This window comes from Carcharhinus amblyrhynchos, chromosome 1, assembly GCF_965287045.1.
Source record: "Carcharhinus amblyrhynchos chromosome 1, sCarAmb.v2.hapA, whole genome shotgun sequence".
Taxonomy (NCBI): domain Eukaryota; kingdom Metazoa; phylum Chordata; class Chondrichthyes; order Carcharhiniformes; family Carcharhinidae; genus Carcharhinus; species Carcharhinus amblyrhynchos.
Window position 1 is genome coordinate 154,863,037 of NC_137324.1, and position 25,085 is coordinate 154,888,121.

General features: G+C 42.8%; 1 protein-coding gene across 3 annotated transcripts in view; it reads left to right on the forward strand.

The window, feature by feature from the left end:
• The window catches only part of inpp4b (inositol polyphosphate-4-phosphatase type II B), a 708,475-nt gene that overhangs the window by 355,249 nt on the left and 328,141 nt on the right, over nucleotides 1-25,085 (forward strand). For all 3 annotated transcript variants that reach the window (XM_080194015.1, XM_080194035.1, XM_080194025.1), the window contains one exon: nucleotides 11,306-11,422. In XM_080194015.1, coding sequence (XP_080050141.1) covers nucleotides 11,306-11,422 — 117 coding nt within the window. The remainder of the gene's footprint in view (nucleotides 1-11,305; nucleotides 11,423-25,085) is intronic.

The window sequence follows — 25,085 nt, forward strand, 5'->3', positions numbered from 1 at the left end:
GAGTGGTCCGTTGATCACTGCCAGTGGGATTCTTTGGTCTTTACGCTGTCAATGGGATTTCCCATTGATGTTATCCCTGCCGCTGTGAAACTCGCAGGAGGGGGTACGCTGCCAACAGGACCGGAGAATCCCACTGGCGTGTACAGCTGAGAATTACCCTCTCTCTCCCAAAATATATGCTTCAACCTAACATTAACAATATCATAGCCATCTCAGATATTAAAATGTTATTTCTTCATTAATATTCCAAAAACAGATCTAACGACACTGCAAGTGCTTTCCTTCCCTGCCAACTTAACAGCTGTATCAACCTCTTTCCCACCCTAACCATTTTACTGTGTGCAGTACCACAAGGGAGTCATGAGATTTTATTTTGCTTTCATGAAGATAAATTGGCAGAATAGGGCCATGCTAATTTTCTGCAGCAAATTTTCTGAACTTATAGCTGAGCCAAGTGAGTGTGCGATACTCCACTGGACAGATGATTTTTGACCAGTTGCTTTATTTCGTTAATGGAACCTGGAGGGTGGCTTTCTTCCCACTTGACTTCTCTAAATCCACAGGTCAAGATTGTAATCATTTGGGTGAAGAGAGCTTGACAGGTTGCCAGAAAGGGTTATTATCAATCTTTGTACGATTAAGCTGTGGGAATTAGCTGATTAAGTTCCAGTAGAATTCCTAGATCTGAGCAAACCTAAATCAATCTATTTCTGAGCCCTCAGAGTTTAATAAAGTCCATATTGGATCTTTAAAAATTCTGTTAATGTGGATTCCTCAGTGATTTGAAGTTTATAATGACCAATTTGCTAATGCCAGTTTTACTATTGAAGTTATAAGTTCCACTCAGAAAGTCAGAAAGTAAAATCTCTGTTGCCTTTCTCTGCTATCTTTGTATCAAAATTTCTTAATGTTCTTATCAATTTATTAATATCTTACCACTTCTATGCCTTAGCTATCCAGTTGGCTGAGTGATAACATCCGTATCTTTTGAATTTAACAGTTAATAAAGTTCAAGTCCCCTTCCTGGTTTCGGGTAGATTATGCTAGTGCATCAGAGCTGTGTGAATGCTGCATTGTAGCTCCCTCCTTTAGAACAAAGAACAAAGAGCAATACAGCACAGGAAACAGGCCCTTCGGCCCTCCAAGCCTGCGCCGCTCATGCGTCCAACTAGACCATTTGTTTGTATCCCTCCATTCCAGTCTGTTCATATGGCTATCCAGATAAGTCTTAAATGATCCCAGCGTGTCCACCTCTACCACCTTGCTTGGCAGTGCATTCCAGGCCCCCACCACCCTCTGTGTAAAATATGTCCCTCTGATATCTGAGTTAAACCTTGCCCCCTTCACCTTGAACCTGTGACCCCTTGTGTTTGTCACCTCCGACCTGGGGAAAAGTTTCCCACTGTTCACCCTAATTATGCCCTTCATAATTTTATACGCCTCTATTAGGTTGCCCCTCATCCTCTGTCTTTCCAGGGAGAACAACCCCAGTTTACCCAATCTCTTCTCATAGCTCAGACCCTCCATACCAGGCAACATCCTGGTAAACCATTTCTGTAGTCTCTCCAAAGCCTCCACGTCCTTCTGGTAATGTGGCAACCAGAACTGGACGCAGTATTCCAAATGTAGTCTAACCAACATTCTATATAGCTGCAACATCATATGGCAACTTTTATACTCTCTGCCCTGTCCTATAAAGGCAAGCATGCCATACGCTTTCTTCACCACCTCTTGCACCTGTGCTGCCACCTTTAAGGATCTGTGAACCTGCACACCCAGGTCCCTCTTTGTGTCTATACTCCTGATGGTTCTGCCATTTATTATATAGCTCCCCCCTACATTAGTTGTACCAAAATGGATCACCTCGCATTTATCTGGATTAAATTCCATCTGCCATTTCTCTGACCAATTTTTCAGCCTTTCTATATCCTGCTGTATTCTCTGACAATGTTCATTGCTATCCGCAAGTCCAGTCATCTTTGTGTCATCTGCAAACTTACTGATCACACCAGTTACACCTACTTCCAAATCATTTATATATATCACAAACAGCAGAGGTCCCAGTACAGAGCCTTGCGGCACACCCCTAGTGTCAGACCTCCAGCCGGAAAAAGACCCTTCTACTGCTACCATCTGTTTTCTATGGCCAAGCCAGTTCTCCACCCATCTAGCTAGCTCTCCTTTTATCCCGTGAGATTTAACCTTTTGCACCAACCTGCCATGAGGGACTTTGTCAAACGCTTTACTAAAATCCATATAGATGACATCCACGGCCCTTCCCTCGTCAATCGTTTTTGTCACCTCCTCAAAAAACTCAACCAAATTTGTGAGGCATGACCTCCCTCTTACAAAACTATGCTGTCTATCACTAAGGATTTAGGTGAGAACTTAAACTGAGGCCTCAACTAGAATTACAAAAACAGGCAGTCATTTATTTCTTGCTATTTGTGGAACTTATTGTGTAAAAATTGGCTGCTTTGTTTCTCTACGTAACAATGACTAACCTTCAAAAGGAATACATTGGCTGCGACGCACTATGGAACATAAAATGAGCGATACCTATCTTCTTTTTCTTCAAGATCATCTTTCTCCTTAACTTTTTTTTGCTTCTCAGTGTTCTTTTTGCCTTTCTCTATTTCTGTTTTTGCCTTTTGGGTAAATGACATACGTAGTGTGACAAGAGAGGATCCAACAATACCTACAGGTAGTAGTGTTTGCAGTTGTGGTTGTAGTTCCTTGCCCACTGGCTTCCCCAATCACTCATGCTTCACCCCCTCAGCCCTTATTATATCATATCCTTGCCCATTCACTTTCCCAGGACTGATTAAATTTCTTGTCTCCCCCTAATTTTCCATCTGTACAGCCACCTCTTTTGAACAAGCCATTTAAATTGTGTCTTCCCCTTTCCCTCAACCCTCCTGCATCTGTTACCAACTCCTTTCTAACAGTTCAGTGAGAGGCCAGAAGTTCATAGGCACAGTCATCCACTTTCTCTTCCCTCCAACATATGTGTGTTTTGCCTCTCACTCTCTATCTCTCTCGCTCTCTATCTTGTTCGAGCTCTCTGTCTTGCTCTCTACCTTGCTGTAGTGATAGGATTTTCCAGCTGCACTCACCCCAAGGCTGGAAAATCCTGCCCAAATTCAATCGATCTTTGCATTGTCCATGTCCCGGCCACTATGATTTTCGTGGTGGGCGGGATGGGAAAATTCTGCCCCAGATCTTCCCTGTCCCTCGTTGGCAATGGCATCAGGTTTGCGCCCATAATGGGGTATATCTTGACCCATCACTATATCACAGTGATTCAACAGGTTCACATAGCGTGAGGGTATCCCCGGGTGCAAAGGGTAAGCACGGCCCCTTGGGAGGTAAAGGACGTGGTCAAGCAGTGTCCTGTCTGTGTCCCTTGAACAGATTCCAAGCTGAGCCAAGGGACGGGTCCCAGTGGGAACCTCTTGTGAGAGGGGTGGGGGGGAAAGTGGGTTTGTGGTTAATGTGGGCTGGAAGTGGACAGACAAGCAGGGGATGCTGGTGATGGCCGTTGCTGGGGGAGGGATGGTGCCAGCTCTGATTGTGGGAGAGAAGGGGCCGATGATCACGGGGTGGGGGGTGCTCAGGGTGAATGCTGGCTCTGATTGGGGGTGGGGGAAGAAGAGCCCTTGAGGCCTCAGTGGTGGGGTAGGGGGGAGGTTTATTGCAGTTGTTGTTGGGGCGCCCTTTGAAGATGGCACCCAAATCTCTGGGCAGCCGGGTTTTGACGGTGTGTTTAGCTCCATCACCCCTCTATGATGGTGTGAATCATGCTTCCCCCTTCTATTTTGGCAGAGTGTGGTCGAATCTGAAGAGAAAACTGACTGGTTTCTGTGGAGAGAAACACGCAAGTTTTCTCATCAGAAGCAACACTGTCATTTTTCAGTAAGATTTTGCCCATTGTGTCTCATTATATGTAGTTCCTGTATCTATCCCAGGAAATTACTGTAAATTACGTGCTGTGTTTGTATCTTAGATGGCTCTGCAAGTGTGAAATCAAACAAATGTGCTGTTCTCATCATCATAGGTGTCTTGCTGTACTTCCATTGCATGGTCAGGTTGTTGGGTTGAAGGGCACAAGGGTAAGGTTTTTATGTGGCTGTCGGGGGAAGGGGAGGAGGTGGTGCAATAGGAGGTACATAATCATGACATCTGCAGCTTGAAAAGCAGCAGCGAGTGGGGGGTAGGATGTGAGAAAGATCAGTTACGAGAGAGAATACTGTCAACTTTGATGGTTTCAGTTCCTCCACTATATGTGGTCTCAGGAATCTTCTTTCTAAGCAATCTGAAACCCCCCCACGTGGGCCAGGCACAGACCAGCTCCTTTAAGTTACTGCAAATGTGCAGTTCCACAAAAAAACTCCAAGACCCCACACACTTGGGCTGATCATTACAAAAAAAGAGGGAATTTCAAAAAGGGCCAGCAGCATCTCTTACATTGGGGTCAAGATATACACGTGTGCCTGTCCCCCTCTGGTTAGTTCCTGTTGCCTCCACCTTTGTGATATCTTGCCATGTGAGAGAGAGTGTAATGAGTCAGTGAGTGTTGTAGAATCTGTTTATATCATGGGTGGCTGTCATGATTGAATTGCTGGTGATTTGCAGCATTTTTCATTGTATGAAGATCAGGGTGAAGCAAAGAATAGCAGGTGAGAGTGCTGAGTCTGTTCAATAGGTGAATCAGAACGAGATGGTGAATTAAGTAGTGTTTGAATCTAGTGATGTAGTTGTTAGGAAATGGCATTTGAAGATACATTTGCTGACCTTCACTACTTCTGTGAGGCCGCTGCATTTCTTGTAGCATTGTATCCAACTCCTTGGGCTTAACTACCTTTGGCCTCCAAAGCTGTCTATTCCCACTTTGACTGTATACATAGAATGGCCCCCAGACAGGAGGAGGCCATTCGGCTCATTGAGCCTGCACCGACAACAATCCCACCCAGGTTCCATCCCTGTAGCCCCACGTATTTACCCTGCTAGTCCCCCTGACACTAAAGGGCATTTTTTTTAGCGTGGCCAATACATCTAACCTGCACATCTTTGGACTGTGGGAGGAAACTGGAGCACCTGGAGGAAACTAATGCAGACAGAAGGAGAATGCGCAAACTCTACACAGTTACCCAAGGCTAGAATCAAACAGGGTTCCCAGGCGCTGTGCAGCAGTGTTAACCACTGTGTGGCTTCATAGTGTTTACCAAGAGAAGCTCCTGGCCCCCAGTGGATCACAGACATCTCTCCTCCTTCCCACCTCCTGCACAAAACCTCCAGTGCAGCACTTTGGAAACCTTGGAGCATGCTCTTTCCCAAATTTCCCGACCTTTCCGTCTTTCCCAGGGCAGAATCAGTTCCCACTGGATTCTTGGCACCTGCCCCAGCCACGGTACAGGCTAACTTTAAATAATACAAATTATTGGCCCTCTGCTTAGATTAATTAGTGCTGCTGGACACTGAAATCAATTAAAATAGCAGCTAGCACAGGCTTGATGTGTTGCCTCTGTTGGTGTCAACAGAGGGAGGTTAATATGCCATTTGTAATTCCTGCAACAACATGTTAAAGTCCAACAGGTTTATTTGGAATCAGAGCTTTTGGAGCACTGCTTCTTCATCAGGTGAGTTGGGTCTAACCTGACAAAGGAGCAGCACTCCAAAAGCTTGTGATTCCAATTAAACCAGTTGGACTTTAACCTGGTGCTGTGATGCTTCTTTCTGTGCCCACCCCAGTCCAACGCCGGCATCTCCACATCGTTATAATTCCTGCATTAGATTTCAGGGGGTGTCAAATTCAGCCCCTCACAAGGTCTTGAAACACTCATCTAATTCTGGAAATTGCAATGAGGGAGGTACCTCTTTATGGTTGACAAACATGACAAAATCATAACTTACTCTTATTAGAAGCAATACTTTATTAAGACACATTCACTTGGATGCAAAATGCTATATTTTTGTTGACACCCAAGCTTTTGAATTCAACCCCAAATGCAGCCTCCTTTTGTGAGTTTAACCTTGTATTTATAGGTTCCAAATCTCTGTCAGGTTCAAACTGATCAAACTGAGGTAGAATTCATTTCACTACTAATTTGCATGCACACCAATAAAAACAGTGGGCATCCAACCCATACCAGCTGCAACATCTGTTTAATAATAGTAGCCATCTATTCCGGCTGCTGTGTAATAAATCACAACTGCAACATAGAAAAAAAATCAGAGTTTATGTACAGACAAAGGCAGCTTTTGTGTGCATAAGCAAGTGAATATTAAAATTAAATTATAGTAATGGAGCAGTCCCACAGCCATTACACTTGATCTGCCCACATGACTTATGGTGTTGGGTTTTAGTATTAATGTGGTATTAACCAGACCAACAGAGCTCTGTGGGAGAGAAATCGAAAGCAAGAGTCGCTGTTGTGCAGGTCTGTAAAAGTTTTTTTTTATAAATGCATTAGCTCCTAATAATGGGGAAAAGCTGTCGTGGGCGATCTGTCATAAATTGGCAGACTGCTAGGCTACAAATGGGCTGAAAATAGCATGTTTTACTGTATCTCCGTCTCCTTATGCAAAGCCAGGCTCCTTGTAAGCTTTCCAAAATTCTCACTGGCAGTAAGGCCCACTTACATTTTTTATTTCCAGGCAAAGCGACACTCTGACAGGGTAATGTGTTGCCGATAGACTTCTGTTCATGCTGCTGTAAATGTGGCTCATTCTCTGTCAGTGCTCTTGGTAAATTAGCGTCTTGCAAGAATGAATGACAGTTTGAAATGAAAGATATTCACTGTTTGCTGCTGCTGAAACATAAATACCGATATTTGCTATGATATGCTGTGTTTAGCTGTAAGGTGGCTATCATTTTTGGTGATGCAAAAGTGAACAGCGTTATTATTATCTGTTATCACACACACAGTCTTGGTTCGCTTAATGCTAGAGCACAGATTGTGTGCATGTATGTCCAAATGCAACAAAAATTAGAATCCATTTCCCCCAGTCCTTTAGACTGTGTTAAAGACAGGCCGGGCTGTTACTTTCATTAAATCCATTGAACCATCCTCGTACTGAGTAAAAATATAGATGTTGGCATGGCACTGAGCACCTACACATCATAACTGACCCAGATTACTCATAGGTCTCTGTTGAAACAAGATGTGTGCAAAAACATCAACTGAGCACAGGATCAGGTTTGACTGTGATTCCTGTTATAGGCTGCCAACTCGCATTATATAAGCACAGAACGAATAACTTAAATGAGGTACCCAAAGGCTGGTAGTACCAACGGACCTGTATCCGAGCAAGAGCTGACAGTCTTTGGAGGTGGGTAAGGTGATAAATTTGGGGATCGTGGGATAGAACAAATATTTCTGCTTGTATTAATTGTGAAATTATGTAAATATTAAGAAAAGGTGAAACGTTGAAAGGTAGCGACAGAATAAATTCCAGTTAACACTTAGCTTTGCTGTTCTCTGGCAGATCAACTGGTTAAGGCAGCAAATAAGTTCTGTCCCCAATCTATGCTGAGTTAACTGATCTCAGCCACTGATCACCTCAGGTGCCTTCAGTGTCATTGGCCTAGCCAAAAGAAATGTGATCTGTATTCTCTAAACTGACAGCTTTCAGAGAATGACTGCAGTGCAGAAGGAGGCCATTTGGCCCATCGGGTATGCACCAATTCTCCAAAAGAGCATCTTTCCCACGCCCTATCCCCTGCCCTATCCCCAAAACCCCACGTATTTACCCCACTAATCTCCCTGACCTGCACGTCTTGGGATGGTATGGGGCAACTTAGCATAGCCAATCCACCTAACCCACCCATCTTTGGCGACTGGGAGGAAACCGGAGCATCTGGAAGCAACCCACGCAGACATGGGGAGAATGTGCAAACTCCACACAGTCACCCAAGGCTGGAATTGAACTGGGTCTTTGTGCTGTGAGGCTAACCACTGTGTGCCGCCCCAGAGATCCTAACTTGAAAATTGGTGTAAATGTCAGGAGAGGAGACGGTGGAATAAAAACAGAATGTTTTGTAAAAGCTCAGCAGATCTGGCAGCGTCTGTGAGGAGATAAGCAGAGTTAATGTTCAAGGCCAATGTGACTTCAGAACTGAAGAGAGGTGGAAATGGGATGGATTTGTTTTGTGTTGTTGTAAAAGTAAAGGAGGGTCAGGTGGAACAAAAGGGAAGGTCGGGAACATGTCAGAGGGAAATTAAATACAGAGAATACCATGCTACAAAAGGAAAAAGTCACTGGTATACTAAAGAAGCAAAGCATTGGTGCAGAGTAGGTGTTGATCAGAGAATAAATGTCAGCCATTTCAGAATGCAAAGAATAAGACACTCAGGAAAATAAAATGAAAATGGAGGACAAAGTTTATGGTCTAAAGTTTTTGAACTCGACGTTGCACTTAAAAAGCTGTCATCAGATGATAGGTGCTGTTTTTCTGGTTTGCGTTGGGAAGAGGATGAGTTGTCATGCAGGAAATGTCCCTTTGGAATACTGATGGGAGAAGAGGTGAAGATGTGTTTGGGGGCAGTGTTATGCTGGAGCAGGCAGAAATGGCTGAGGGTCCTTTGAATACGGAACCAGATGGAGTGGAAAGAGTGGATAAGGGAATCCTATCATGGCTATGGATATCTCAAGGACCCTATTTATGCCCTCCGTGACACCCTGGTCCACTTTTATATTACCCCCAGCACCTCATCCTCTCCCCAAAAGCACCTTCCCATGCAATAGCAGAAAGTGCAACACCTGCCTCTTTATCTCCTCCCTCCTCAATGTCCAATGCCCCAAACACTCCTTCCAGGTGAAGGCGTGATTTACTTGTACTTTTTAGTATACTGTACTCACTGCTCGCAAAATGTCCTCTTTTACATTAGGGAGGTCAAACGCATACTAGGTGATTGCTTCTAGGAAGACCTCTGCTTAGTCTGCAAGCATGGCTCTGACCTCTGGTCACTTCCCATTTCAATCCACCATCTTGATCTCATGCTCACATTCCTGTCCCTGGCCTGCTACAATGTTCCATGGAAGCCCAAGTAATGTACTTGAAGCGTTAACTCAGTTTCTCTCTCCACAGATGCTGCTTGACGTCTTGAGTTTTACAAAATGTTTTTTATTTCAGATCTCCAGCTTCCAGCAGAACTTTGCTTCAATTTAAGGATAATGTTGGGTTCAGCTGTGATTTCCCTTGATGTTTAAGTAGTCACTGTCCTCCTTCACACTTGAATGTTAAGTCCTTAGGTGAAGTACCAGGAGGTGCCTTTGCCCTATGGGACTGTAGCCTAGGAATGAAAGAGAGAGGGGAAGAATCAACATTAGTCAAAACAAAATCACAAGTAAATTTCAAACAAAAATCCTTCTTTAAAAAAAAATTGAAATGGTTTTACATGGAATCTCTATCATACATTTACATTAAAACATGAGATTGCCTGTAACTAATCTAAAGAAGGTTTGGCATCTTGCAAATTTATTTTGTGAATGCAAACACAGTGGCCTGAATTTTTACAGCCTGTTGGAGACTGGCTAGGAGGCAGGGAGTACTGGCAATTCAGCACAGGAAAACACCTGGAGGGGAGCATGATGTCTTCCTGCCATCATAGCATTTTGCCAGTGGTGAGAATATTAACACCATAGCCAACCATTATCTAGCCAATTGGCCTACTTCCCATTCATAAGAACATAAGAACATAAGAAATAGGAGCAGGAGTAGGCCATCTAGCCCTTCGAGCCTGCCCCGCCATTCAATAAGATCATGGCTGATCTGATTCCCATGGGTTATTTTGTTATTTTGGTGAGGGCCCACAAATGAGTGGGGTGACAGTCAGATAAACAGGCAGCCTCCCAGCATCTCTCCTTAATGGCTACCCCAGGGCTCCTGGAGGTGCCACTCCCAGTAGCAATAACTGCGCAACAGTATACCACCCCCCCCACCAAATATTCAAAATCACATGTCAGTGCCTGATTTTGGCTTCCCCAAAGACGCGCAGATGGCTTTGAATTGTTAATTGGCTCCGCCAGCAAGGTGCATTTCCAGGGTCCTACTGATGCACTGGGTTCTACTGGGCTGAACCGTGCCACAGTGATTGGCACTGATCCCTTACAGTGCCAGGGACCCAGTTTCAATTCCGGCCTTGGGTCGCTGTCTGTATGGAGTTTGCACTTTTTTCCAGTGTCTGCGTTGGCTTCCTCCAGGTGCTCTGGTTTCCTCCCACAGTTCAAAGATATGCGGGTTAGGCTGAATGGCCATGCTAAAATTGACCCTAGTGTCAGGGAGATGAGCAGGGCAAACGTGTGGGGCTACAGAAATAGGACTTGGGTGGGATTATGGATGGTACAGATTCAATGGGCCAAATGGCCTCCTCCTGCACTGTAGGGATTCTATAATTCTATGATCTGTGAATTGGGGTTAGCTTTTGCTTTGAGCCCCAGTGATGGGATTGACCATCAGTGACAAAATTCAACCCATTGTGTTGTGTAAAATTTGTCCCTGGCATACTGTCTAATCGAATAAAAAAAAAACCCGCTACCCCAAAAAGACAGTTCATTGAATAGATGAGTTTTGCTAGATCAGATGTTTATAGTATGCCAGCATTTGGTTCTAGATAGGATGACACTAAAGCTCAAGCTATCGGTTTAGTAAATGTCCTAATTATCACAAGTCTTGAGTCTTTTTTCCCAATTAGATTCCATATTACGCCACTACTCTTTTAAGCAAAGCACATTTAAAATAGAGATGAGCCTCTAACTATTGGGCTAAATATTTTTCCAGCGTGATTTAAAATTAGAATGACAATTGCACCAGCAACAGGCAGTGGCAGGCAGTGGGTGCAATTGAAATTCTAAAATCAACATTCCACCTGAGTGTGGCAAGGTCTTCACGGGTGCTGCAGCATCTCATCTCAGTGCTGATATTGGCTCCACAGTAATCAAATCACCAATTAAAATAAAGAAAGAAGGAGATTTTTCTTCCATACATATTATCAGCAGAAGGCTAATTATTTTAAAGGAACACCAGCAAAAATGACAATTAGAGACAAAGTAATCTGGACTCAAGACTAACTGCTGCTTGGGTAATGATGGGTTTCAACACAATTGTGAGTCCATAAAGACTAAAGGTAATGCTGTTAATGCTGTGTGGCTTTCTCTGACTTAGCTGCTTTTTCCTGAGTTGTAGCTTTTAAGGCTTCTGTTTTTTTTTATTTTTGGTACATTCATCTGTCAGTTCTTTCTATGCTGCCCGGTGCACAGCTGTTAGCTTACTGAGACAGGCCTGTTTGCTTGTGGCACGCAGGGAACAAGAGATCCAGTGTTTTTGACTGGCGCTACTTTCCCACCGGGCTATCCCATTTATGAGGAAACACGGGTGAAGTTAACGGTCTACGATGTCAAGGAGAAATCCCAAGAAACCGTGAGTATTTAACTCCTTCAGTGAAATATGTCTTCTTGACGTTAAAAATTGTAGAACTGAAAAATTTCAAACCTTTTTTAAAGTATCCAAGCAGATCATTCATATATGTTTACTCAGCTGGCTGTTTGTGCCACTACATTGAGTTAAATAGATTATTAATATGTCTGGCACAGCCGGAGAGGCAGTCCATGTTTAGCTTCAGTTATGTTCCATTGCATTTAATGCTGTGCAGCTGTCTTGTCAAGCTGTAATAATTGAATCTCACAAACAAATGGAAAACACTGATGTTCTCCATTCAGGAGAAAGACATTGCATCAGTATGAAAATTTTACTGCAGATTTATCTACACCTTGCTCTTCATTCCAAAATTTTTTCATGGACTCTTAAGAACCATTTCAGTTAAGGAGACTGCTTCACTTTCGCTTTCACATTGTCAACAAAAATATTGTGCGCTTGTGCTGTCATTTTATTAACTGCTTGTTGGAAAGTCTTATAATATTTTTGTGCCAACTTAAATATGAATACAGTAATGGAAAGTTTCCCTCTGATTCATTTTCTTTGCATTCAAGTGCAAGAATTGTGTACCTGATTTAGATGGTAAAATTGTGAATATAATCCGTAGATAGGAAGGTGTGAGAGGGGAATTAGGAAATTATAGACTTGTTAGTCTGGCATCTGTTGGGGGTGTGTTATTGGAATGTATCATTGAGGACGGAATGACTGAACACAGATTTGAGCTAATTAGTGAGAGAGCCAACAGAGGTAAGGGTAAGTTATGTCTGACAAACCAGTTTGTGCTTTTTGAGGAAGTGACTGAAATAAGAGGCAGGGGAGTGTCCTTGGAAGTTGCTTACATGGGCGTTAGGTAAAAATTACACTTAAGAAGCTGTTAGATGATATTGACCTGTTTTGGCAAGAGAAGAGAGAGGGGAGAGATAATGTACATGTAATTGAATTGGAAGGAATTGAGTAGTGATGTCCTCCTAGGACCTACGATGCAGCCTCAACTATTCAGTATAGTTGTTAATAACTTAGATAACCCAATATAAAGCCATGCTTGCAGATGACACAAAGTTTAATGGCATGGTAACTAGTGAGCACAATGACTTTGGATCAAAATATTCAAATAGTGAAAAGCCAGGAAGGCATATGCACATCATCGTACCAAGAAAATCAAAAAGCCTAATGAAAGGTTAGGCTTTATATTGTGCCCCTTTAGTTATGATGTTTTTCTGCAGTCACTTAAAGTCCAAGTGAGACCACAGTGCTGGCTCACTTCACCTCAAAAAGAATAAATTGGGATTTGAAAGAGTGCAGTACAATTTATCAATGTTACCAGTGCTCCAAGGGTCTGATGAAGAAGAAAAGTTTCTTTATGAAACTTGTGTTTCCTGAAATAGAGAAGATTGGGGATGATTTAAGTGAAATTTTTTTTAGGATTTTCAAAAGATTGATGGAGAGAAACGTTTTCTGATATTGCGGAGTGTAAAATAATGAAACAGGCAGTACAGTGGCGAAATTAGGAAATGGTTCCTTCCACAAAGTGTGATGCAAGTTTAGAATGCTTTTCATCAAAAAGTGGTGGATGTTGGCCAGAATTCTCTGCCCCCATCCTCAGCTGGGATTCTCCAGTCCTGCTACAGCAGACAGAGACTTGGCCGAGTGCCAATTCTCCATTTTCACTGGCAATGGTGGTGGAGCAAGGACCACTGGAGATTTCCAACCATTTAGCTCAATTAGTAATTTTAAACCTGAAATTATCAGATAGATATGGAAGGATGTGGAGCATGGCAGGTGGATGGAGTTAAGATGCAGGTAAGTCATGATATTATTGAATGACAAAGGGCTAAATGGGCTATTCCTCTTCCTATGTTCCTATGTAATCCATCTCATACAGTTGTGATGCCTTACACATAATGATATAGACTGTCCATGCCCACCTGGAGCCACGCAATCTCCTTGGAGAAGCAACAAAAAATAAAGAGCCCAGGTCAATTTGAGGCAAATTGGAAAATTCCACTCTGATCACATTGGGCGATTAAAGAGAGTATGTCTATTTTAAGTTGTATTAGAAAGTAGTGCGTAAAATACCACATTGACTTAGACTAATCCTTTAATTATTTAATAAACTTGATCACATCCCCTTGAGGCTACACTCATCTAAAATATGCTAAACTTGCTTTTTTTTTATTCATTCATGGGACATGGGCATCACTGGCTGATCAGCATTTATTGCCCATCCCTAGTCATCCTTGAGCTGAATGGCATGCTGGGCCATTTCAGAGGGCAACTGAGAGTCAACCAAATTGCTGTGGGTCTGGAGTCACATGTAGGCCAGACCAGGTAAGGACAGCAGATTTCTTTCTCTAAAGGGCATAAATGAACCTGATGGACAATGGTTTCATGGTCATCAGTAGATTCTAAATTCTGTTTACTATCGACTACAAATTCCACCATCTGCTGTGGTGGGATTTGAACCTGGGTCCACAGAATATTAGCTGAATTTCTGGATTAATAGCTAGTGATAACACCACTAGGCCATCACCTCCTTTGATGGCCCTGCTCAGGACTCCTCCCAGAACTGCAATATCTACAATCATATGAGGAAAGCAAAACTGGACAGTATTCAATATGAATTCTAACCCAGGTCATGTAAAATGACAAAATGACAAATTTTGTTTTCTAATTAATTAGTGTATGGATACGATCTACTATCCTGCTGACTTTGGATATAACCCATGTCATTGGTCATGTACATTTATGGACATTTCATGCCCAAACTCTTTCTTTTTATTTTCTAAATGCCAGTTAAATAGAGACAATGTCACCAGGGACATTCAATGTGGCTGCAGGATAATGAAAAAGAAACGGATGGAATCGTGTGAAATATGATAATGAGCTGCAAGGAATTAAGAATTAACTGAAGACCCATGAGCAGAAAGTGGCAGTCAATGGATTTTGTTCTGCTTATGTAGACCAGTTATTAGTGGTGGCCCACAGGAATTACGTTAGGAACTTTGCATTTTATTATCTTCAAAAAGTACGTAGATGTGGGTGTTGGGGAAATTATCCATTTATTTAATACAAAGTGAGTATTAGGATACAGGAGATGTTAAATTGCCAGAAGAAGATTTTGATGTATTGAGCGAACAGGCCTGTGTTTGTTTAACTTAGAAAAGTGGATTTTACTGGGAACAATATCCCCAAAGATGTGGAGATGCTGGCGTTGGACTGGGGTAAGCACAGTAAGAAGTCTCACGACACCAGGTTAAAGGCCAACAGGTTTATTAGGTAGCACAAGCTTTCGAAGTGTCACTCCTTCTTCAGGTGAGTGAAGAAGGAGTCACACTCCGAAAGCTTGTGTGACCAAATAAACCTGTTGGATTGTAACCTGATGTTGTGAGAATTCTTACTGTGCTTGCAACAATGTCAAAGCCACTGGTGAGCATAAACGATCTGACACCAGGTTTATTTGGTAGCACAAGCTTTTGGAGTGTGACTCCTTCTTCACTCACCTGAAGAAGGAGTGACACTTCGAAAGCTTGTGCTACCAAATAAACCTGTTGGCCTTTAACCCGGTGTTGTGAGACTTCTTACTGTGCTTACCCCAGTCCAATGCCTGCGTCTCCACATTTTGGGGATATTGTTCCCAGTAAAGTCCATGTTTCTAAGTTAACCAAACACAGGCCTGTTTGCTTAATACATCAAAATCTTCTTCTGGCAATTTAGCATCTTCTGTATCTTAATAGAGACTTCATATTAAATAAATGGATCATTTCCCCAACACCCACATCTACGTACTTTTTGAAGATAATAAAGTGCAAAGTTCCTAATGTAATTCCTGTGGGCCACCACTAATAACTGGTCTACACAAGCGGAACAAAATCCATTGACTGCCACTTTCTGCTCGTGGGTCTTCAGTTAATTCTTAATTCATTGCAGCTCATTATCATATTTCACACAATTCCATCTGTTTCTTTTTCATTATCCTGCAGCCACATTGAATGCCCCTGGTGACATTGTCTCTATTTAATTGGCCATATAGAAAGCAAAAGGAAAGAGTTTGAGCGTGATTCTCCCTGCCCGCCGCACTGCTTATGTAGCGCAGCAGGCCGGGAGACTCCAGTAGAGGCCATTTAGCAGGCTCCCCGCTGAGTGCCATGGCCTCTGCGTGTCTCTGATTTCTGGCACGGAGCTGTATAAATTATGCCCATGTTCATTTAAATCATATTTAAATATCATTAGCAGGCCAGGACTGAGGTCTCCGTGCCCCCTAGTTCCCCCCCACCAGGAGTGGTTCATTCCAGTGGAGTTTATTATAGTTCCCCACTTGCGGGGAGTTTGTGGCCCGACCCCACTGGAGTGAAAGGGTGAGAGGGCGATCAAGGCGCCCCCAGAAGGTTGGATGCCATGGAGGGGTGCCCCCTGGGCATTTTCACCTTGTGCCAGCCTGGGCCCCTTGGCACAGTAAGAAGTCTCACAACACCAGGTTAAAGGTTTATTTGGTAGCAAAAGCCACTAGCTTTTGGAGTGCTGCTCCTTTGTCAGGCACTGGCCAAGGGGCAAAGTGGCAATGCCTGGGGGCTTGTTGGTACTGCCCACTGGATATTGGGCAGCATCCAGGGGTGGGTCCTAATGGGAGCCAAGCCTAATGGGGGGCAGGGTCTCCTGGGGGCAATTGGTGGGGCAAGGGGAGGGTCGGCCAGCCGGTGGTGGGGGGGAGGATTGGGAGTCAGGGCTGCAGGGTTTGGGGGAGGGAGAGGGGAGATCTAGGTAGGTCGGGCGCAGGAGTTGCGGGGGGGGGTGGTGGTGGTCGAGGCTGTCCTGGACATGTTCGGGAGGTCAGCAATTGGGCCACGGGGGTTAGGGTCAGTAAGCTAGCAATGCGGGGTTGTGGTGCTGGCCAGTGATCAGGATGACGGCAGTGCGGGGGGGGCTATGGTGCATGCACCGATCTCAGCGCTGACAGATTGGCGCATGCGCTGTAGCCCGCTCAGCATCAAGCTGTCAGCCTCTCTAGTGGGAATAGGCCCCACCAACTGATTTTTAATGTGATTTATGATCATGCACTCTGCAGTGCACAGAGTGTGGGAGATTCATTTTGAAACTCCCATTCAAAAAATCAGTGGAATTTACTCCAGTTTTTTCACAAATTCGATCTTAAAAGTTTTTGGGAGAATCACACCTCCCCACCCCGGACACCATTCATGACTTCAAGCTGTCTCACGAAGGTTTTTACTGTCCCTGAAATATAGGACATTTATTACAATATCTTCAAGTACCTTTACCTAATACTGAAGTCAAGCTAAAGGACCAGGCTCTATTTTATCACACTTCTTAAAAATTGCAACTTCTTCACATCCTTCCAATCTGAAGTCCCAGAATCTAGCTATCTTATAGAGAAATGGACAATGGCGCATAGAGCAACAGTACTATTACTTTAAAAACCCTTGCATGGTTAACAGCTGGGCTAGCAGCCCAATCTATTTTAAAATTCCTTAATCTTTTCAAGAAGGTATCCTCATTAATTTCAATATTGACAGTTTCACTGTTAGTGGCATATCTTATTGCTATTAATTGAATGTTGTCATCGAATGATATAAAAGATTCATTTAATATCTCTGCCATGCCCTGCAAGACCCTACCATCTGTCCTACAGAATCTTTCAGTAGATTAAAAAAACTTGCCCAATTATTACCACAGTTGTCCACCATCATCTTTTCCATGAATTGTTTAGCTGATCCAAAAGCTTTCTTTAACTGTGACGAGCATTGTTGTTACTTTCCTTGGCTTTATCCACTTTTAATTGATGAAAAACCTTTTGTTTCAGTCTCATTTGTTGCTTGTCAGTACAGAATTTGAACGTTGCCGAATAGAGAAACGTTGCCGAAGCTTTTCATCTTGAATGTATGTCACTTCCAGCAAGTGTAAATGAGCCATGTTACCAGCTGGACTGAGTGTCTTAAATTGGTTGTTAATGTAGCTATTAGCACACTCAGGATTGTTCAGCATGTGCTGCCTGATGTGGAATCAAATCCAACCGTGGATGTTTTGTTTTGGGTTTTTCAGGTGCGGGCAGTTTGAGTATGGCTCATTTATGCTGACTAGAAATGATACACATTCATGTCTGGGCATCTGTTCTCTGCAACTTAAAGGACATGGTCAAACCTTGCACCATTTTTCAATTAAAAGGGATCATGGGGAGCCTATAATTCCCATTGCTTTCTCTGGGACTAAGCCACAGCTGAACAGTGCCGACTTGCCAACCTTTTGAATGGATCCAAGATAAAAGCAAAATACTGCAGATGCTGGAATCTGAAACAAAAACAGGAGATGCTGAAAAATCTCAGCAGGTCTGATTGCATCTGTGTGGAGAGAATAGAGCCAACATTTCACATCTAGATGCTGTCAAACCTGCTGAGATTTTCCAGCATTTCTGTTCTTGTTTTGAATGGATCTACCTTGATCTTTCTCTATACCCTAGTTATGACTATAACACTACATCCTACATTCTCCCCTTTCCTTCTCTATGAACGGTATGCTTTGTCTGTATAGCACACATGAAACTATATTTTTCACTGTATACTAATTCATGTGACAATAATAAATCAAATCAAATCAGTAACCTTTTCTCCTGTACTATAACTTGTGAATGTTTGAAATTTGTGTTTATCCTGATGAATGCAAGATAAAAAACTCTCTTTTTTCAACAATATTCAAGTCGTATTTTAATTTGTAAATGACCAGCTCACTCATTTTTTTTCTCCAATGACCAACTACCTCCTTAAACCAGTCTCCATGCCCCCTTCACCCTTGCCTCCAACGGCAAATGAGAGGGACTCATGGAGATCTTTCCAGCTAAGATTGCTTCGAACACATCCGGTCCTTCCTCTTGTCTATGAACCCAAATTCCCTCCAATACAATAAAGTTATGATGGGATTAGTAAGACTGGACAGGAAGACCTGATTCACTTTGGTTGAGGGGTAATTTACCAGGGGCCATAGATTTAGGGTCAGAGGTGAGAGCTTTGGAGGGAATTCAGGGGGAAATATTTTCACCCAAATGAGAATCTGAAACTCACTGTCTGGAATGCTACTAAGAGGTAGGAACCTTCATTGTGTTTAAAAAGTATGTGGATATTCACTTGAAATGCCATAAGCTACAGAGCTATGGGACCAAGAGCTGGAAAGTGGGATTAAGCTGAATGACTACTTGTTGGCTGGCATGATATGATGAGCTCCATGCTCCAGGTTTCTACAATGACCTTAAATTACTTTGAGGAAGCATTGAGAAGATTGAAGCAACTGTTTTTGGTCCCCACCACAAATTCCCTTCCTTAGCCATGCAATATCCCTCTCCATTGTCAATGCCTCAGACTGAAACAGCCAGTTAGGACTATAAGACCGTAAGACCTAAGAACAGAAGTAGGCTTTTCAATCCGTTGTGTCTACTCCACAATTCAACAAGATCATGATTGATTTGATATGATAATCCTCAACTTCACTTTCGCACCTTATTCTCGTAACCCTTAATTCCCTCACTGATTGAGCAGAATGGTGGCGCAGCAGTTAGCACTGCTGCCTCCCCGCGCCATGGATCTGGGTTCAGTTCCAGCCTTGGGTGACTGCCTGCATGGAGTTTGTGCGTTTTCTCCATGTCTGCATGGATTTCCTCCAATGCTCTTGTTTCCTCCCACAGTCCAAAGATGGGCAGATTATGTTGATTGGCCAAGGTAAATTGCCCCTTAGTGTCCAAAGATGTGTGGGTTAGGAGGATTAACAGGATAAATGTGTTACAGGGATAGGGCCTGGGTACGATGCTGCCAGATGGTTGGTGCTTGATGGGTTGAATGGCCTCCTTCTACACTGTAGGGATTCTAAGATTCTATTAATCTGCGATTAAAAATCCCTCTATCTCAGCCTTGGATATATTTATTCATCCAGCCTCTACAGCGCTCCTCGTAAAGAATTCCACAGATTCATTACCTTCCAAGAGAAGAAACTCCCCCTCATCTCTGTCTTAAATGGGCAACCCCTTACTCTGAGATTATGCCCTCTGGTCCTCAATTCTCCCTTGAATGCCTTTTGAATACTGGCTACTGCTGTCACTAGGCAGATTTCTACGTGTTGCTGGACAGATTATATCTTATCAGGCATTGTTAAATTTCTGTTGCTGTTGTAACTAGGCAGAACCATGACAGTGTCATCTTTATCACTTACCTTCTCACCTATTTTTGTGTCATCTGCAAACATGGCAATAGTACATTCACTTCCTTTGTCCAAGTTATTAATATACATTGTAAACAATTGTGACTCTGGCACCGATGCCTGTGGCACTCCATTAGTTACAGGTTGCCATCCTTAAATACCTCTCGTAATCTAACTCTCTACATTCTATCAGTTAGCTAATCTTCTATCCATGCTATACCCTGAACTAACCTTCTGGCCTTCTACAATATCCATCTCCAAGGCAACCTACGTCTAACTCTGATATCACCTAATCTTCCTCTTGTCTCAACCTAGTTGCTACTGAAACTCACGTTTAGGCTTTTATCTATAGACCCAATCTATAGAGGGCCAGAGGGCATAATCTCAGAGTAAGGGGTTGCCCATTTAAGACAGAGATGAGGAGGAGTTTCTTCTCTTGGAAGGTAATGAATCTGTGGAATTCTTTACGAGGAGAGCTGTAGAGGCTGGATGAATAAATATATCCAAGGCTGAGATAGAGAGATTTTTAATCGCAGAATAATAGAATCTTAGAATCCCGTCAGTGTAGAAGGAGGCCATTCAACCCATCAAGCACCAACTATCTGGCAGCATCGTACCCAGGCCCTATCCCTGTAATTCAACGTTCATCTAGCTGGTCTCCCATCCCCATGACCTTTAGGCCATATCTGCTTCCTTTATCCTAATTGGCATTAAGTACCATTCATTCATCATCGCATGCTCATTGATCTACATGGACACCTGGTCTGGACATGCCCAATTTAAAAAATTCTCATCCTTGGGCTTAATTTTCCAAAAAAAAAATCAGCGTATCAGGTTCAGACTGAAAACTGACATGTTTCTCTCTGGGAAACACAGCTGGGTATTCTCAACAGATTATCCTGACATTCTGTCAAAAAAAAATCAGGGGGTGTAGTTTACATCTTCACTCTGATAGGGTGAGGCCTGATTAAAAAAAGGGGTTCCTGGCTTATGAAAATAATTGACTCATTCCCACCCCTCCATGGCCATGAAGTATTCTCTACCCCACCCCCCCTTCCCCCGCTCCCCACAATCTTCGAGTGATCCCCCCACAATGGAAGTGTCAGGGGACATGTCTCCATCCTCCTCCCCGTGCTGTCCTTAGCGCGTGCAACTCTTCACCCTCCCTCCACCAGCTATGGAGGAAGGTGATATCCCTGACAGTCCCCACCTCGGTGTCCCCAGCACTACCGGGGATACTGCAAAAATGCTGGGGCAGTGCCCAGCCTTTGCTCTCAACCGCTGTGCCTCCAGGCACCTCAGCATCCCTGGCGTGGTCCTCTTGACTGGTTTTCATTTCCGCGTTTGGACCTAATTTCGTTGCCATACATTTTGCCTGAATCAGGGAAATGATTAAAAACAGTGGAGCTACAATTTCCTCTGAAGTCATTGTGTCTCCAAAAAGGATGGAGTCAGTGGCATTTTGAAACATGTGAGAAGGATACTTGCAAGTATTTTCCCATCTATCAAAAACAATAAAACTCATCATTAATTGCTGGAGTCGCTCTTCTGTCTCTTTTGCATAGTGGTGTTAATAATGATTGCATTCTTGTGGAGCATTGTCATCTCTCCTTTTGTAGGTTTTGCTGAACTTGTAGATCCCTTCAATTTCTGGACGTTTGCTTCATTAACTTGATGTCTTCACTATTCCCTGCAATTATGGGAATCAATTTCATATTGCTGTAATGGTGATTCTGTCAAGGATCTCATACATATTGATGGTAGCCTAATCAATAGTTAATCTAAATACTCTGACATCTCTGCTTCATTTCAATTTTGTCCATGAACAAAGGCAACATTCTTGTATAGTTCTGGCAGGTGACTACCTTCTTTAATGTGTCGAGAATGTTTTGCGTAATATTGGATTTTATTAACTTTTTATGCCATCAATGATCTTTGATTTTCTGCAATTTAGCATGACTGGGAGAGCTAACATTTTGGGGGATAATTTATTTGTAGCAGAATTGGAATCCGTGAATAGGCTGATTGTGTCAGCAATGCCTTTAAACATTAATATGCAGTGCTATCCACTTGCTCTTGGCATCATTTGAAGGTGCTATACTTGACAAAAGCCCTGCAGAGATAGGACAGCAAAGCTTCTACTTGATATTTAGGTCATTCAGTTGCTTTACATCTTCGCGCCTGATACACTTTGAAACAGTTTTACAACAACATAATTGGATTGCCAGAAGTATCTTGGAACACATTTGGTATGGGAATTGGTCCAGCATTCTTCCACATCAATAATGATGACATAGTGCTCCTGTTTCAGTGGTAATCTCAGACATTCATTGATGCCTTTCAGGACACTGTCTAACTTCACAATAATGCCACTGAGAATTGCAAATACTACACATGCAGCACATGACGCCTCTGTTGCTCAGTTGCACTGGAATAAAATATGGCCAACCATGTCTTTTACTAATTCTTGCTCCCCAGTCCATATTCATTGCAGCAATCTTGATTGTTACAATGAACTACTGGCTCCCATGCATCTCGTGCAGTTCATGGAAGGAGGACATTTGGCCCATCGATTGTCTGTCAGGATGAGTTCAGATATTTTGTGCCACCATTGTTAGTTCATGTTTTGATCTGTATACAGAGAGGCCTCTCAGGTATGGTTTACAAGCCTCAATTTTTTTGGCCATCCCTTCCAGCCCTCTCCTTCCAGGGTGCTCAACATGAACATCAAATAGTGTTGCTGTTATCCAAGTTGTTACCAATCGATGCTGCAGCCTGAAATTTCCATCACTGAGTGGCCAATGTCCTAGGCTACCTATGTGCGGATGTACTGCTCTCATGCCTGCCCCTTCAGTATTCTGTTATTGTCTGTAAAGCTCATCTTCTCCAGCAATGTGAAAACCTGCATTGAATTGGATTTGCATAAAAAGTAATTTCTACTCAGCCACTTTCACATCTCATCCTTTAATTCAGCAAGTCAAGGCAAGATGGCTAGCAAACTTTAGAGGGAAAGCATGGAAACAGAAAAATAAAATGTTGACCTGTTAACATCATTTTAATTTTGATTTGATTTGATTTATTATTGTCACATGTATTAGTATACAGTGAAAAGTATTGTTTCTTGCGCGCTGTACAGACAAAGCATACTGTTCACAGAGGAGGAAAGGAGAGGGTGCAGAATGTAGTGTTACAGTCATAGCTAGGATGTAGAGAAAGATCAATTTCACATAAGGTAGGCCCATTCAAAAATCTGATGGTGGCAGGGGGAGAATCTTGAATTGGTTGATGCATGACATCATACTTTTGTATCTTTTTCCTGACGGAACAAGGTGGAAGAGAATATGTCCGGAGTGATTTTTTATGCTGGCAGTGGGAAGTGTAGACAGTGTCAATGGATAGGGGTCTGGTTTGCAAGATGGACTGGGTTTCATTCACAACCCTTTGTAGTTTCTTGCGGTCTTGGTCCGAGCAGGAGCCGTACCAAGCTGTGATATATCCAGAAAGGATGTTTTTTATGGTATATCTCTAAAAGTTGGTGAGAGTCATAGCGGATATGCTGAATTTCCTAGCTCCCTGAGAAAGTAGAGGTGTTGGTGGGATTTCCTAACTATAAGAAGTCTCACAACACCAGGTTGAAGTCCAAAAGGTTTATTTGGAATCACGAGCTTTTGGAACACTGCTACTTCCTCAGGTGAGATGGTGACTCATCTGAGGAAGGAGCAGTGCTCCAAAAGCTTGTGATTCTAAATAAACCTGTTGTTCTTCAACCTAGTGTTGTGAGACTTCTTCCTGTGCCCGGCCCAGTCCAGTGCCAGCATCTCCACATCATTTCTTAACTATAGGGTCTGTTTTGCTCCTGTCATTATTTTCATTGTCTCATTGTGCCATCATTGTTCTTTCTTTACCACGTAACATCCCAGTGGATGTCACACACACCATCTAATTTAAGTCTATTACCTTATATAAGTAGCCACTGTAAAATTCATGTAAATGACTTGGGATATGTAACATTTAGCTTCTGTCTCCTCAAAATAAATCACCTTGTTTTTGCATAGTGACCTTCCATGATGACTTCTCTGGGATTACTTTTTTTTAACATTCAAGTACCTTAATTGATTTTCTTTTAAGAAATTTGACGCCAGATGGTAACAAAGATACCTTCACTCTAATAAGCCATTTGAGCAGACAGGGCCGATGGCAGGTAGTGGAAAACTAATGTTTGGAATGAAAATACTTTCCTTCAAATGTTTTCAAGAAGCCTGCCAAAGTTGGCAAGTTTATTTCGCCTGAATATAAGATTCAGTTGTCCAGTTGGCTGAGCTTTTCAATAGAGCTTTAGCTGTTGTCGTTAATGAAATCTTTGAGCAAAATCCTTTTATAAAGTTTAAAGTTTGCTTATTAGTGTCACAAGTAGGCTTACATTAACACTGCAATGAAATGACTGTGAAAATGACTGTGTTCGGGTACACTGAGGGAGAATTTAGCATGGCCAATGCAAATAACCAGCATGCCTTTCAGACAGTGGGAGGAAACCAGAACAGCCAGAGGAAACCCACGCAGACACAGGAGGATATGCAGACATTGCACAGGTGGTAACCCAAGCTAGGAATCGAACCTGCTCTGCGGCAGAAATGATTACCCCAATGCTGCCCATAAAGGCAAGGGTATGGATTTTGACAACTGCCTAGTTAAAATTTGCACTACAGGCAAAGAGAATTTACAGGAGAAGAGCTATTGAGAATTTAGTTATGTGATATTTTCAGGTGGAGTTTTTACAGAAGCTGTTTAGGCAAATATATTAATCACCAGACTAGCAGCAGCAACAACCAACAATTATGTTGTGCTTTGCATGTTAGAAAGTTGGCCTGGGGTACTTTACAGATAATGAAATGAAAGGGCCGCAAGTGTGGGAAAGAAAAGGAATAGGTAGAATAGAATTGAGGGGTGACCATGAGAACTGTTGGCATGAAAAGTCCTCAAAAAGATTTGAAAGCTTGAAGGGAAGAAGTAAGCCAAGAAATTTTGAGGGAGGAAATCCCAGAAGATGGAAGCCCAAGAGAAGGATAAGTATCTTGACAATGACTTGTAGGAAGCGGGGAGTCATTGGTAGAGCGTGAGGATCAGGTTAATGGCTTTTTTGCAGGGAAGGATGCTGATGATGGTATTTTGAGTGAGTGGCAGTTTGCGCCATTGTGGAAGGTTAAAGCACAGAAGCATAGAGTATTAAAATGTCAAACCTTCTAGTAATAACGGCATAAGAACATAAGAAATAGGAGCAGGAGTAGGCCATCTAGCCCTTCAAGCCCGCCCCGCCATTCAATAAGATCATGGCTGATCTGAAGTGGATCAGTTACACTTTCCTGCTTTCTCCCCATAACCCTTAATTCCCTTGTCTGTCAAAAACCTATCTACCTGTGACTTAAATATATTTTGGTAGCCTCCACCACTTCAACAG